This window comes from Mytilus edulis, chromosome 12 (assembly GCF_963676685.1).
Source record: "Mytilus edulis chromosome 12, xbMytEdul2.2, whole genome shotgun sequence".
NCBI lineage: Eukaryota > Metazoa > Mollusca > Bivalvia > Mytilida > Mytilidae > Mytilus > Mytilus edulis.
In genome coordinates this window covers 48301198-48318001 of record NC_092355.1, presented here as the reverse complement: position 1 = coordinate 48318001, position 16804 = coordinate 48301198, and the positions used below count along the sequence as shown (strand labels likewise).

The 16804-nt window shown below is 33.4% G+C and overlaps 3 protein-coding genes across 4 annotated transcripts; 1 reads left to right on the top strand and 2 right to left on the bottom strand.

Annotated features, from left to right (window-relative positions):
- Window positions 1–7195: 7195 nt before the first annotated feature.
- Window positions 7196–10024, bottom strand: LOC139498657 (palmitoyltransferase ZDHHC22-like). Of its 2 annotated transcripts, none has more exons than XM_071287152.1 (2): window positions 9932–10024; window positions 7196–8397 (listed from the first exon to the last, which is right to left on the bottom strand). In XM_071287152.1, the coding sequence occupies exon 2, from the start codon at window positions 8389–8391 to the stop codon at window positions 7333–7335; it is 1059 nt and encodes a 352-aa protein (XP_071143253.1). In that variant the 5' UTR covers window positions 8392–8397; window positions 9932–10024; the 3' UTR covers window positions 7196–7332. The 2 variants fall into 2 exon arrangements, with proteins under 2 accessions (XP_071143253.1, XP_071143254.1); XM_071287153.1 differs by having other exon boundaries at window positions 9936–10024.
- Window positions 10025–11761: 1737 nt separating this feature from the next.
- Window positions 11762–13060, top strand: LOC139497652 (ankyrin repeat domain-containing protein 61-like). Its single transcript, XM_071285882.1, has one exon. It carries the CDS (start codon window positions 11762–11764, stop codon window positions 13058–13060), a length of 1299 nt encoding a protein of 432 aa, XP_071141983.1.
- Window positions 13061–13459: 399 nt separating this feature from the next.
- LOC139498656 (palmitoyltransferase ZDHHC3-like) lies at window positions 13460–16194 on the bottom strand. The gene is made up of 2 exons (XM_071287151.1): window positions 15996–16194; window positions 13460–14582 (listed from the first exon to the last, which is right to left on the bottom strand). Exon 2 carries the CDS (start codon window positions 14570–14572, stop codon window positions 13484–13486), a length of 1089 nt encoding a protein of 362 aa, XP_071143252.1. The 5' UTR covers window positions 14573–14582; window positions 15996–16194; the 3' UTR covers window positions 13460–13483.
- Window positions 16195–16804: the final 610 nt, after the last annotated feature.

Below are 16804 nucleotides of genomic sequence, written 5' to 3'. Positions count from 1 at the left end.
TGGATGTTAAACCAACCATTCTTGTGTTAAAGTGTGTGTCGTCCTGAACATGTATGAAATATTTGCAACTGAACGAAAACCAATTAAGATCGTGTTGTAAGTGTGTCGTCCTGAATATGTATGAAATATTTGCAACTTGATGTTAAACAACAAACAATTAATGTTGTGTTGCTAGTGTGTGTCGTCCTGAACATAAAACAACAAACAATTAATCTTGAGTTGTTAGTATGTGTCGTCCTGAATATGTATGAAATATTTGCAACTGGACGTTAAACAACCATTCTTCTGTTTAAGTGTGTGTCGTCCTAGTATGTAAGAAATGTTCGCAATTGGACGTTAGTGTTGTCCTGAACATGCACGTAATATTTGCAACTGGACATTAAACAACTAACAATTAATCTTATGCTGTTAGTGTGTGTCGTCCTGAACATGCATGAAATATTTGCAATTGGACGTTAAAAAACTAACAATTAATCGTGTGTCGTCCTGAATATGCATTAAATACTTGCAACTGGACATTTTACAACTAACAATAAATCGTGTGTAAGTGTGTGTCGTCCTGAACATGTATGAAATATGTGCAACTGAACGAAAAACAAAAAACAATTAAGATCGTGTTGTAAGTGTATTATGTCCTGAATATGTATGAAATATTTGCAACTGGACGTTAAACATTTAGCAATTAATCTTGTGTTGTTATTGTGTGTCATCCTGAACATGTTATTATTGTGTGTCGTCCTGAACATGTATGAAATGTAAAAACAATTAAGATCGTGTTGTAAGTGTGTCATGTCCTGAATATGTATGAAATATTTGAAACTGGAAGTTAAATATTTAGCAATTAATCTTGTGTTGTTATTGTGAATCATCCTGAACATGCAATCATTGTTTGTCGTCCTGAACATGTATGAAATTTGCAACTGGACGTTAAAAACTCCCAATTAATTTTGTGTTGTAAGTATGTGTCACATCCTGAACATGTATGAAATATTTGCAACTGGACGAAAAACAATAAACACTTAAGATCGTGGTGTAAGTGTGTCATGTCCTGAACATGTATGAAACATTTTCAACTGTACGTTATACAACTTAAAATGGATCGTGTGTTGTTAGTGTGTTTCGTGCTGAACATGTATCAAATATTTGCAATTTTACGTTAATCAACTAACAATTATTATTGTGTTAGTGTGTGTCGTCCTGAACATGCATAAACTATTTGAAACTGGACATAAAATAGCAAACAATTTATCTTGTGTTGTTAGTGTGTGTCGTCCTGAATATGTATGAAATACTTGCAACTGGCCATAAAACAACAAACAATTAATCTTGAGTTTTTAGTACGTGTCGTCCTGAATATGTATGAAATATTAGCAACTGGATGAAAAACAACAAACAATTGATTGCGTGTTGTCCTGAACATGCATGTACTCTTTGCAACTGCACATAAAACAACAAACAATTAAACTTGTGTTGTTAGTGTGTTTCGTCCTTAATATATTTGAAATATTTGCAAATGGACGTTACACTACTAACAATTAATCTTGTTTTGTTATTGTGTGTCGTCTTGAACCTGCATAAAATATTTGCAACTTGATGAAATATTTGCATCTTGACGTTGTTAGTGTGTGTCGTCCTGAAAATGCATGACATATTTGCAACTGGACATTAAACAAATAACTATTAAACCTGTGATGTTAGTTCATGTCGTCCTAAATATGTATGACATATTTGCAACTGGATGTTAAACCAACCATTCTTGTGTTAAAGTGTGTGTCGTCCTGAACATGTATGAAATATTTGCAACTGAACGAAAACCAATTAAGATCGTGTTGTAAGTGTGTCGTCCTGAATATGTATGAAATATTTGCAACTTGATGTTAAACAACAAACAATTAATGTTGTGTTGCTAGTGTGTGTCGTCCTGAACATAAAACAACAAACAATTAATCTTGAGTTGTTAGTATGTGTCGTCCTGAATATGTATGAAATATTTGCAACTGGACGTTAAACAACCATTCTTCTGTTTAAGTGTGTGTCGTCCTAGTATGTAAGAAATGTTCGCAATTGGACGTTAGTGTTGTCCTGAACATGCACGTTATATTTGCAACTGGACATTAAACAACTAACAATTAATCTTATGCTGTTAGTGTGTGTCGTCCTGAACATGCATGAAATATTTGCAATTGGACGTTAAAAAACTAACAATTAATCGTGTGTCGTCCTGAATATGCATTAAATACTTGCAACTGGACATTTTACAACTAACAATAAATCGTGTGTAAGTGTGTGTCGTCCTGAACATGTATGAAATATGTGCAACTGAACGAAAAACAAAAAACAATTAAGATCGTGTTGTAAGTGTATTATGTCCTGAATATGTATGAAATATTTGCAACTGGACGTTAAACATTTAGCAATTAATCTTGTGTTGTTATTGTGTGTCATCCTGAACATGTTATTATTGTGTGTCGTCCTGAACATGTATGAAATGTAAAAACAATTAAGATCGTGTTGTAAGTGTGTCATGTCCTGAATATGTATGAAATATCTGAAACTGGAAGTTAAATATTTAGCAATTAATCTTGTGTTGTTATTGTGAATCATCCTGAACATGCAATCATTGTTTGTCGTCCTGAACATGTATGAAATTTGCAACTGGACGTTAAAAACTCCCAATTAATTTTGTGTTGTAAGTATGTGTCACATCCTGAACATGTATGAAATATTTGCAACTGGACGAAAAACAATAAACACTTAAGATCGTGGTGTAAGTGTGTCATGTCCTGAACATGTATGAAACATTTTCAACTGTACGTTATACAACTTAAAATGGATCGTGTGTTGTTAGTGTGTTTCGTGCTGAACATGTATCAAATATTTGCAATTTTACGTTAATCAACTAACAATAAGTATTGTGTTAGTGTGTGTCGTCCTGAACATGCATAAACTATTTGAAACTGGACATAAAATAGCAAACAATTTATCTTGTGTTGTAAGTGTGTGTCGTCCTGAATATGTATGAAATACTTGCAACTGGCCATAAAACAACAAACAATTAATCTTGAGTTTTTAGTACGTGTCGTCCTGAATATGTATGAAATATTAGCAACTGGATGAAAAACAACAAACAATTGATTGCGTGTTGTCCTGAACATGCATGAACTCTTTGCAACTGCACATAAAACAACAAACAATTAAACTTGTGTTGTTAGTGAGTGTCGTCCTGAATATGTTTGAAATATTTGCAAATGGACGTTAAACTACTAACAATCATGTTTTGTTATTGTGTGTCGTCTTGAACCTGCATAAAATATTTGCAACTTGATGAAATATTTGCATCTTGACGTTGTTAGTGTGTGTCGTCCTGAAAATGCATGACATATTTGCAACTGGACATTAAACAAATAACTATTAAACCTGTGATGTTAGTTCATGTCGTCCTAAATATGTATGACATATTTGCAACTGGATGTTAAACCAACCATTCTTGTGTTAAAGTGTGTGTCGTCCTGAACATGTATGAAATATTTGCAACTGAACGAAAACCAATTAAGATCGTGTTGTAAGTGTGTCGTCCTGAATATGTATGAAATATTTGCAACTTGATGTTAAACAACAAACAATTAATGTTGTGTTGCTAGTGTGTGTCGTCCTGAACATAAAACAACAAACAATTAATCTTGAGTTGTTAGTATGTGTCGTCCTGAATATGTATGAAATATTTGCAACTGGACGTTAAACAACCATTCTTCTGTTTAAGTGTGTGTCGTCCTAGTATGTAAGAAATGTTCGCAATTGGACGTTAGTGTTGTCCTGAACATGCACGTTATATTTGCAACTGGACATTAAACAACTAACAATTAATCTTATGCTGTTAGTGTGTGTCGTCCTGAACATGCATGAAATATTTGCAATTGGACGTTAAAAAACTAACAATTAATCGTGTGTCGTCCTGAATATGCATTAAATACTTGCAACTGGACATTTTACAACTAACAATAAATCGTGTGTAAGTGTGTGTCGTCCTGAACATGTATGAAATATGTGCAACTGAACGAAAAACAAAAAACAATTAAGATCGTGTTGTAAGTGTATTATGTCCTGAATATGTATGAAATATTTGCAACTGGACGTTAAACATTTAGCAATTAATCTTGTGTTGTTATTGTGTGTCGTCCTGAACATGTTATTATTGTGTGTCGTCCTGAACATGTATGAAATGTAAAAACAATTAAGATCGTGTTGTAAGTGTGTCATGTCCTGAATATGTATGAAATATTTGAAACTGGAAGTTAAATATTTAGCAATTAATCTTGTGTTGTTATTGTGAATCATCCTGAACATGCAATCATTGTTTGTCGTCCTGAACATGTATGAAATTTGCAACTGGACGTTAAAAACTCCCAATTAATTTTGTGTTGTAAGTATGTGTCACATCCTGAACATGTATGAAATATTTGCAACTGGACGAAACACAATAAACACTTAAGATCGTGGTGTAAGTGTGTCATGTCCTGAACATGTATGAAACATTTTCAACTGTACGTTATACAACTTAAAATGGATCGTGTGTTGTTAGTGTGTTTCGTGCTGAACATGTATCAAATATTTGCAATTTTACGTTAATCAACTAACAATAAGTATTGTGTTAGTGTGTGTCGTCCTGAACATGCATAAACTATTTGAAACTGGACATAAAATAGCAAACAATTTATCTTGTGTTGTAAGTGTGTGTCGTCCTGAATATGTATGAAATACTTGCAACTGGCCATAAAACAACAAACAATTAATCTTGAGTTTTTAGTACGTGTCGTCCTGAATATGTATGAAATATTAGCAACTGGATGAAAAACAACAAACAATTGATTGCGTGTCGTCCTGAACATGCATGTACTCTTTGCAACTGCACATAAAACAACAAACAATTAAACTTGTGTTGTTAGTGTGTGTCGTCCTTAATATATTTGAAATATTTGCAAATGGACGTTACACTACTAACAATTAATCTTGTTTTGTTATTGTGTGTCGTCTTGAACCTGCATAAAATATTTGCAACTTGATGAAATATTTGCATCTTGACGTTGTTAGTGTGTGTCGTCCTGAAAATGCATGACATATTTGCAACTGGACATTAAACAAATAACAACGAAACCTGTGATGTTAGTTCATGTCGTCTAAATATGTATGAAATATTTGCAACTGGATGTTAAACCAACCATTTTTGTGTTAAAGTGTGTGTCGTCCTGAACATGTATGAAATATTTGCAACTGAACGAAAACAAAAAAAACAATTAAGATCGTGTTGTAAGTGTGTCGTCCTGAATAAGTATGAAATATTTGCAACTGAACATAAAACAACAAACAATTAATATTGAATTGTTAGTATGTGTCGTCCTGAATATGTATGAAATATTTGCAACTGGACGTTAAACAACCATTCTTCTGTTTAAGTGTGTGGCGTCCTAGTATGAAAGAAATATTCGCAACTGGACGTTAGTGTTGTCCTGAACATGCACGATATATTTGCAACTGGACATTAAACAACTAACAATTAATCGTGTGCTGTTTGAGTGTGTCGTCCTGAACATGCATGAAATATTTGCAACTGGACGTTAAAAAACTAACAATTAATCGTGTGTCGTCCTGAATATGCATGAAATACCTTCAACTGGACATTTTACAACTAACAATAAATCGTGTGTGTGTCGTCCTGAACATGTATGAAATATGTGCAACTGAACGAAAAACAAAAAAACCCAATTAAGATCGTGTTGTGAGTGTGTCATGACCTGAATATGTATGAAATATTTGCAACTGGACGTTAAACGTTAGCAATTAATCTTGTGTTGTTATTGTGTGTCATCTTGAACATGTTATTATTGTGTGTCATTTCCTGAACATGTATGAAATGTAAAAACAATTAAGATCGTGTTGTAAGTGTGTCATGTCCTGAATATGCATGAAGTATTTGCAACTGGACGTTATAAAACTAACAATTAACCGTGTGTCGTCCTGAATATGCATGAAATACTTGCAACTGGACATTTTACAACTAACAATAAATCGTGTGTGTGTAAGTGTGTGTCGTCCTGAACATGTATGAAATATGTGCAACTGAACGAAAAACAAAAAAACAATTAAATCGAGTTGTAAGTGTGTCATGTCCTGAATATGTATGAAATATTTGCAACTGGACGTTAAACATTTAGCAATTTATCTTGTGTTGTTATTGTGAATCATCCTGAACATGTAATCATTGTGTGTCGTCCTTAACATGTATGAAATTTGCAACTGGACGTTAAACAACTAGCAATTAATTGTGTGTTGTAAGTGTGTGTCACATCCTGAACATGTATGAAATATTTGCAACTGGACGAAAAACAATAAACAATTAAGATCGTGGTGTAAGTGTGTCATGTCCTGAACATGTATGAAATATTTGCAACTGTACGTTAAACAACTTAAAATGGATCGTGTGTTGTTAGTGTGTGTCGTCCTGAACATGTATCAACTATTTGCAATTTGACGTTAATTAAATAACAATAAATATTGTGTTAGTGTGTGTCGTCCTAAACATGCATGAACTATTTGCAACCGGACATAAAACAACAAAACAATTTATCTTCAGTTGTTAGTGTGTGCCGTCCAGAACAGGCATGAAATATATGCAACTTGATGAAAAAGTTGCATATTGATGTTAAACTAACAATTAATCTTGTGTTGTGAGTGTGTGTCGTCCTGATAATGCATGAAATATTTGCAACTGGTCAATAAACAAACAACAATTAATTCTGTGTTGTTAGTTCATGTCGTTTTAAATATGTATGAAATATTAGCAACTGGGTGTTAGTGTTGTCCTAAACATGCACGAAATATTTGCGACTGGACGTTAAAAAGCTAACAATCTTGTATCGTCCTGAATATGTATGAAATATTTGCAACTAGACGTTTAACAACTTGCAATTAATCTTGGGTTATCATTGGGTGTTGTCTGTCATATTTGCAACTGGACGTTAAACAACAAACATTTAAAATATTGTGTTGTTAGCGTGTGTCGTCCTGAACATGTATAAAATATTTGCAACTGAATGTTAAACAACTAACAATTAATCTTGTGTTGTTGGGCCCAGTGAATGTCTTGTTGATGTAAACTTAACATCTCTTTTATATATATACTTGAAAATAATCGAACCAGTTTTAATATAAAAATTATCTATATTAATATGGCACAAATCTGAGTAATGGTGCATTTCAATATAATATTGCACAAACGGTGATTTACATATAAAAATAAATTACAAAATTTTAAAATTTACAAATACACTTAATAGTTTACATATTTAGCACCACTTTATTTTTGTCATCAGAATTTGACACATGATCAATTTTTATGCCGTCCCAATAAGTGCCATCTCCCGGTTGTTTTAAACACCGTGTCATTGGAAAAATAAAATTCAACAGCCAATGTTTTCCAAACACACTTTCAAAATTCGTGAAAAAGAAATTATTGTTTTTGATTGGGATGTGAGAGGTAAGTTCATGTGCAGTTTTCCCAAGAAAACACATCAAAGTTTGAGAATTGACCACAATACAACCGAAACCACCGAAAAACAGCTGAGGATAAGCTTGGAATATCAGAATAAGTACATGAAGCTCTATATTTTCGTAACCGAAAAGCCAACGGTAGAAGGCGATCGGAGGAAATAAGCTCGTCCATGAATATGCTGTTGGCCAGTAAAATAGATATAAATACCAGGCATTACACGCAAACGCCCCTAGTCCACAAAGTATTGCGTAAAATCCTAAAACGAAAAAGTATCTTTGATTGTAGAATCCAATGCAATTTCCTACCATAAAGCAATGGTGATCTCGTTTTAAAATACACTTTTTGCAGATTTTACAATGATGCGCTCGCGGTGGTATGTCCATGTCGCAAATGGCACAAAATCCCCAAGGCATTTCCCCATCATCACGTGATACGGGGACTCCATTCGGAACATGTCCATTAGTGTGTGCATGCGGGTCATCAAACGTTTTTATTTTCGAAGAAGATCGTGGTTCCACATCCGAATTGGTTAATAAACATAAGAAATAGTTCAGCAGCCCTTCCACGCAACAAAAACATACAAACAATTGCAAACATATTTGTGTTTCATCTGTATAATCCTCAAATAACCGTGGAATAATATAAAATAAAAACAGATAAAGCTGTGATGGGCATTGGAGAGCTAAAAGAACCTTTGGAAATGACTGAGCGAGATCTCGTTCACTTTGCTTTACTTCACGTTTATGTGTCCATTTCCTTTTAATTTCTTCTTTGAATGTTTGAAACGTGTATGTATCTTCTTCTTTAGTTTGTTGTTGTGGAATATTAACTCTGACAGTCGCCATTTTTGTCTGAAAAAAAAGTGTTTAAGAATAAATTATATTATTATACAGTTTGCCAGGAAAGTGGAGCTAAAATTTGGATAACAATATTTGAACTGAAAAATTCCTAAAGAATCTGATTAATGTTATATGTTATATATGTACATTAAACAAAAGTTAGAATAAAGAATATCGGTGATGAATATCATGTTCTATTTTTACATTTGTAGAAATTCCCATGTTGTAGCATTTAAATACAATTATCTAACACCAATAACATAGTAATCCAAAATGTGCAAAAATAATAGTTCTTTTGTCACTCTGCAAAACTTAAAAGCTCTTTCAGAATTTGACAATAATTATCAGAAAACTAGCTTTTTTGCAGTTATCTTCGAGTAATTTGGTGCGAGAAATAATTATTTATATTTTTTATTGTTATACGTTGTATATATATGAGATTCTGGACGGGATTTACAGAATAGAAAATAATGGGTAAAAAGTGCGGAATGTAGAACAAAAGTATAAAGAATAGTGAAAATTGGCAAAACAAAAATCAAATGGAGAAAAATAAGAGTGCTAACATTTTAAAGAATGCAGAATATTGCGCCAAACAAATTAGAGAAAAATGGCTAGAAAAAATAAAGAATACAGATTTGAAAGACACAATTTAAAGTGTTTTAAAAAATCTTGATCCTAAATTAAACTATTGTTAAAATAAAATCTGGGTTTTTCAGACTAAAGTTGAAGGACCAAGTGTATAAGCTTAGCTGTATTTACTGTCTATGACATGACTGAATTATGTCAAAATTTAAAGTTTTTATACATTTGCTCAGGGTAAATAACAGTTGATCTACGATGTCAATCCTTTTGTAAACAATTTGAATACGTCAACTATTCTTTTTAAATGGCCGTTTTTTAGGAAGTAATTACATGTATCATTTATATTTTGAAATACAGATTCCATGCTTCGCCATCAACGGGTTTTCGTTAGTTTTTGTTGTAATGAAATTAGTCGAAGTACCGATTTAAATAGGGTTTGTTGCAACTTGTTCTAGAAGTTTCCCATGTATAAATATAGAATCTTTTTATTCCGAAGACGGAAAAATATAGATTTTTAATGAGCATATCAAAATAAAAATGCTTGATCCTCAGTGTCAGATGGTTGCATCTGGGTCTATTATACAGTTTAATAGTATAATAACAGTCCCAAGTTGCATTAAAAATATGATGCTCTACGCTCAGAAAAAGATGAAAATAGAAAAAGCGAATACAAACAGTGTCATCAGTCAGACAAATAGCACAGTGTATTTATACACAAAGAACTGGCTTTGAAGATATTGTCAAAAGGGATGTTCCATTTTTCTCCAAAGTTTAGCTATACTGTCGGTCTTTTACCGGTATATAGCCCCCCTTCCAAACACATACGCTGATACCCGAAGATTACCTTATAGGAAAATTGGTTGATTAATTTGTTTTAAAGGAATAATTGTGTTAGGAAAACTCTTAATGTGTCTAACATTTCAATCCTAATGTTTGATAGTTAAAAAAAAAAAAAAATATTTACCTACACAGTTTATGCTCCACGTTTATCGATGTTGTTAATAATTTTTCATGGCCAATGGATTCCACCCGATTGTAAACACTCAATTGATCTCGGGTATATCTGTGATTGTTATTCTTAGCAACCAGGTAAATACTTGCATGGTACATGTGATTACTTGATTTTTGTTTAAATGTGTCAATGAATAAAAAAAACTGACACATAATTACCCAATTAATTATTAAGAGAAAAAACATAACAATGGTAATTAAATTAACTCTCAGATCTTTTTTTAATTGATACCGGTTCTAACTTAATTTATTTCTTTTCTCTCGTCTTTTTCTAGGCTGGTATATCTTTTTAATTCTTAAACCTACATTTTTATCCCTACTGTTTATACTGTTTAAATGCGAGAAAATGAGTTTTAAGAAGGCGAAGAAAATAAAATTCATACAAGTATACTATGTACATACCATGATCATACGCTAAAGTACTGAACAGCATTCAACTTAACACAAAAGCAGAAAGCATGAAGACCCCTTTACAAATGTCTATTATATACTTACTATACTTGCACATTTTTCTTGATACATCTTCCAAGTTTAGAATTTGATATTTTATGCATAAGATAGGAAAATAGGTGATGAATTTACATGTAAAAAGTTCAGGTCATAAATATTAAGGGCTCGTTTTGTCTAATTGAAAGTGGTGAAAATAAATATGTATGAAGCTATCAAATGAAATAAATTTGTTTTAAGTATAGGTAGACATTTTTATATTTTTGATGTAATTTGTTCTAAAAGTAGTTAACTCAATCGTAAAACACTTATTACGTAAACGCCGGGAGACTAGATAGACTGAGTTACTATAATTTGGACGTAATTTGTCCCAAAAGTAGCCAACTTAATGATATTAAGATATTTATTACAAACACGCAGGAGGGATTATTTGCATTTGCAATTTTTTAATGTTCTAAAGAAAGGCACCCCAAAATAACTTTTTTCTCGAGCAATCTTAAAATAATCGATGAGTGCGTCATGCTTTAATATTATTAAACAGAAAACTAAGGCTACCAGATATACTTATATACAGAACTTGGCACTAATAGATCACATCATACTTAAATCTTTTTCAGCGAAAATAAAATAAAAGTACTTAATTAGAATCAAATTTCCGAGATAAGTTGTAAATTGCATGAAGAATGACGATTAGGTTGACAAAATAGTACATTGCCTTTATGTTTAAATTAGTGTTGTATATTGATTGGTTGCTGTCTGCTAAGCGTCCAGTGGAAAGTATTTCAGGAATCTCCTGACCAGTCGGATTCCGATCTAAACATAGATTATTTGAAATCATTATCTGAATAATATGAAACACAACAGGTTGCTTCTGACCTGTTAAAGATTTTTTGAAAATGTTCACTTTCGAGATAAAAGTCTACGATCCAATATATTTGACCAATTACTGTCTTCATAGTAATCAACAACGAATGTTTCCAATTTATCGAATGAATACTGTGAGGGAGGGAGTATTTGATTCAGCGCTGCGTCTTAATTCTGAAAGAGCGTTGCTGCGCCAGTCTTCGTACATCAAGATTTTAAACAGCCAAACAGATCATCGTCATAAGTCAAGATGTTCGTTCCCCCCCCCCCCCCCCCCCCCCATCTTGAAATAGCTATTGAGTCCCAAATATCTGGTCGGTTCCAATTTTTACTGCGATTTAATAAATAAATTATTTCTCGAAAATTTATATTGCGCTCTGTCATACTTATTCGTTGACAGAAATCTCTTGTTGTGACGTTCGCATTCAATGACGTTCTTGGTGTTGTTTTCTGTCACTAACAAGCAGAGAAGATGGGCTGCGTTTATTCCAAAACACCTAACGAAAATAATCCATACACGAGGAACGGACCCCAGACATCAGATCACAATAATCTATGGAGGACACTACATGATTTTATTGTACAGAACGATACCAAATCATGTCTCAAACTAATAAACAGCCAGAGACTCGATTTGAATATCATCCATACAGATTGTTCCAGCTTTGAAGATGAATCGGAAGAGTATATCTCAAGGACCCTTAAGTTCTCTCCATTACATCTGGCCTGCCTACTGAGGAGAGCAAAGTTAGTGGAAATGTTCTGCAAATATGGCTCAGACGTCAATATCAGAGACAAATTTGGACGAACTGCAATTAACATTTGTATACAGTATTGGCCTAGAACACATCCAGGCGAAATTAATGCAGAAGATGGCGTTGCTCTCCATTTTAGAAATACAATGAAAGCATTGCGTGATTGTTCAGAAAAGAGTCTCCATGTTTTGCTTCGTTATGGTGCAGATCCATGTGAGGAAATAGACATTTTTGGAAACACTCTTCTACATTTTTGTGCACAGAAAGGTTTGCAGGAACCATTTTTAATTTTAAAAGAAGCAGGATCAGATATAGAATATCGCAACACATATGGAATGACGCCGCTTCTCTTTGGTGCAACATTTGGTCCAGAAAACATGACAAACTATATGATTAGCCTAGGATGTAATAAAAAGTCTAGAGACACATTTGATAACGGACTTATTCATTGTCTTGTACAGAATCAACAGGTATCTGAAAAAATTATTGAATCTTTTACTGATGAAATATCAACAGACGACACAAATGCATGTGGTAAAACTGCCTTGATGTTTGCAGCAAAGATTGGTAACGGCTACAAAATTGCCATGCTTCTCAGAAAAGGAGCTGATGCCTCATTGAAGGACGTCAATGGGAAATTAGCTTTGTTTTATTTCTTGGATAACAACGAACCGGTTCATTGCCTCATAGGATATCATTCCCTACTGGTGTATACGCCACAAATTTGTGTTTATGACAATCTAGGACTTATTGCACTAAAACTAACGAGAGATCACTTGCGACACGCGAGAAAAATCTTGGAAGCAGAATCATTGACACCAACGTCACTATATCGCTTATGTATGTACAAAATGTATTGCCTCGTTATACAAAAACAAGGATCAGAAGAAATAATAAAGATTATTATATTAAACTGTCCAAACAGTCTAATGACAGATATCATAACGTTTAGAAAATTTATGTCACAATACTGGAGTTCTATATGGTCTGGTATTGAGATGGAAAGTATTTCATAATATAAACACTTTCTTTTCCAAAGGCTGGAAAATTGAAAAATTGTGAAACTCAGAGATTTTTTATTTTTTTATACTATTCGTCAAAATTTAAGAGTAATGGAGTTCATCGCCTAAAACTCTTTAGAGATCTTTAAATCAAACCGGAAGGTTTGGTTTATCTAATTCTCACCATTTGAAAGCTCTTTACTGCATTGAACTATATAGATTGTATGCAGTGCTTACACATAAGGAAGGGAAATAACTCGCATCGTTATTATCTTAGACTCAAATACTGCAAATGTTCTCTATTGTGTATATACATATATGCATGTACAAGACTCAGATCGACGTCCGGTCTCTAATCGATGTCCGTTCCTCAAAAACGACATCAAAATTAAATTAAAGACTAAATACAACTCATAAACTGAACCATACTTTTATATTTTATTTAGGCAATTTGTGCTCATAATTACTGTTGTAATCGACTTTAATACCCTCCCATTTAAACCCATCGTCTCTTTGCTTGAAAAGAATTGTCATCGGAAATAAAAAGTTCAGCGCCCAGAAATCTCCAAATACAGACCGGAAGTTCTGGTTTATACTGTTTTTGCATTTTACTCTCACTCTTTTCGAAAATTCAAACATTGTAACTCCCTTAATAACTAATGTCAACTGTGATGTGAAATATATGATGCCGAATACGCCGTATAAAAGTTCATTATATATCTGCAATAGAAGTAAAATGGTATTGATGTTCAAATCCTCTGCTCCATTACACCACCGGAATATGGCGAGTGGTGGGAAAAAGTTTGTCCATGAGTATGCAGTCGGCAAGTAAAAGTATTGTAAATATTTGATGGTGGAATAAAAACTAATACATCCTAGAAGCGAAGCATATAAATTTAGAACGAAAAAATATCTTTGGTTTTTGAATCCGATACACGTGCCTACAAAGTAACAATGATGGTCGTGTTTCAATATGCACGTTCTGCAAACATAGCAATGGTGAGCACGTGGCGGAATATAAAAATCACACTCGTCACAGTATTTCCATGGCAACCCAGACTCATCTTGTGGACAGTTCATGAGATGTTTGGCGTTTCCGTTCGTTAGAGGTTGGTTTGCGTTGTAAGATTCAAAGTATTCTGGGGGATTTTCCCATCTTTCTTTCATTTGCACTGTTGGGTTGTCACGAGTTTTTATAATATTTGTAGAGTAAAATAACGTACAAAAATAGTTCATTAAAGTTTGCACGACCAGGAACATAAACATTAGTTTTAACCAGTACTGAGTCCATGAATCGTATTCTTCAAAAAGTCTGGGAATAATAAAGCACAGAAACATATACGGTTGTGTCAAAGTCTGGAATGCAATGGATATGTAGGCGTATCTTGCCATTCTTCCAGCATCTTTTAAGGCAACTTCTCGTCTGTCGCTGTATTTTTTCCGGAACTTTTCCATAAGTGTCATTTCTTTCCATGATTTTTCTGGTTCCTCTTCTTGTTTGTTGATATTTACTCGAATCGTTGCCATTTTAAATTATCTGTAGAAAAAGAAACAAAGGTCTGATAAATCAAGTGTCGCAATGTTTTAAGCTCGGTCTAATCGCCTTATTTTTTGTTAGTCTCCTATTATATATAACTACTTTGGTCATTAAACGTTCCGCGTGTGAGATAGTGTAAAATCCGAACGCATTGAGCCAAACTTTAACTGGTTGAAATGACCCTTTTTATATCGACAAGCAACTCCTGTATACAAAACAGTTTTACGGTGATCGGACGACATCCAGATACTTTTGAATAGATCTAGATCGTCGGTGTATTGCCATCGCGCACATTACTACTATATTTGCGCATAAAAATAATGTTTATTGAGAAATTGTTTAATAGAGAAACATACGTTCATTTCAAAATGCTCTAAAACATGGTAGCTTGTACTTGTAATAAGTATACATACATAACGTGACCCATTATACCAGTAGGACAGAATTGTTAATATATCTGAGTTATCGTTGCATTGGCAGATCCTGGATGATAAAAATGTGGGAAAAGTGTGGGTGTATCCAAGAGGAACTTTTGCATATAAAAAGACAGCTTTAACAAAAGATTAGCACATAGAAGTGTGTACTTAAGAAACGAAGTAGCCGTACAAGAGTTTCCAGAACACTTCGACTACCCTCCTTTTTGTGATTAAGGTTTGTCAACTGAGATTTCGACAAGTCACTATTATTGGAGAGTTTTAAATATGGGTAACTGGATTGATATCATGAAGTTATGAAAGAAATTGTGTTTATTCGTAACGTCCGGGCGCATTTCCCACCGCACCCCCTGGAACCACCACTGGCCGTATAGTCGAATATAAAAGAACTCGTCATATAAAACAATTCATTAGAGGAAAGTTACGGCCTAATCTACAACAAACAATTTACGAATATGACAGACGTGAACCAACGACAACTACTGAACAGCCTCCTGACTTGGGATGGGTTCATAAAGAATATGGCGAGGTTAAACATGTTTCAGATCGCCCGACCCTCGCCCGAATCGGGGACAGTGGTATTAAACAACAAACAATAAAAAAAAGTATCATCCGATCGATACAAAGAAAAATATCAAGCAAAACACCGAAGGACATGGCAGGGTATCATATCTACCACTCTCAGTTCCTAGCAACAAAAGGTACACTATCCCGCTGTTTTTATATCGCACAGATACCTGATAGTGTACCCGATAGGTTTGTTTTGCAATATTATAGTACGTGCAATGAAAAAATAATGGAATGGGACACATATATAGAAGACTATCTACCTACAATTGTACAGAAACACGAGGGGGATTCAAATGAAACATTGTCGATTAATATATATAACCCCTTGTCGGCCGGATAATTCGGGTGTAAAGTGTATTTTGTGGTATAACTACTTTATGTGCTATTAATTTAATTTGATCAATCTTACCTTGAGTGGAATAACTTTTGTGCTTTCAATTCAAAAGATACATAAATCTATATTTTCCTGTAGAATTTTAAAATTTCACTGCTAGCATGTGTCAACGTATTTTAAAAATTAAATAGCACCAGATTTTCACCGGTAATAAATATTACCTGTCGAACTAATTGACCAATGGTCAACAATGGCATAATTAATTGACCGATATAACTCGATTCTGTTTAATTATTGACGACCAACTTGTTATGACAAATACATAAGCTTACAAATAATTAAAAAAAACTTTGTGTATGCTTGACTGGTCATGAAAAGTTTAGATATTTGGTTATTCACTCAGAATTGATTTTAAAAATGTATAGCATTGAATTGATTGACGAAAAAGTGACATGTTACAACAACTTTGTTCGTTTTAATAACTTCTTTATGAAAGTTCAATAAACATGTGACGCAAGATGAATATTTATCTTTTACGATGAGAAAGATTACTCAATTTAGCGAATAGAATAATTTGTCATCGATAAAAGTGAAATGTATTTATGCAGGTTTATTCCTTTTTTTTTATATATTCAAAGTAGCATATATTTATATTTCATACAGTATTAGGCAGCAACCATTTGATTTTCTGGGGGGGGGGCTATGGTTTTTTTTTCTGTGCAAACTTTTTTTCTTCACTTGCGGCGAAAAACAATCTATTTTTTTCGCGACAAGTCGAAAACAATTTTTTTCTTTCAATTTTAGCATTACATATAGTGGCAGCTGAGGGTGAAACAAACAATTTTTTTTTCTCAGAATCAAAAACAAATTATTTTTTTCTCCAA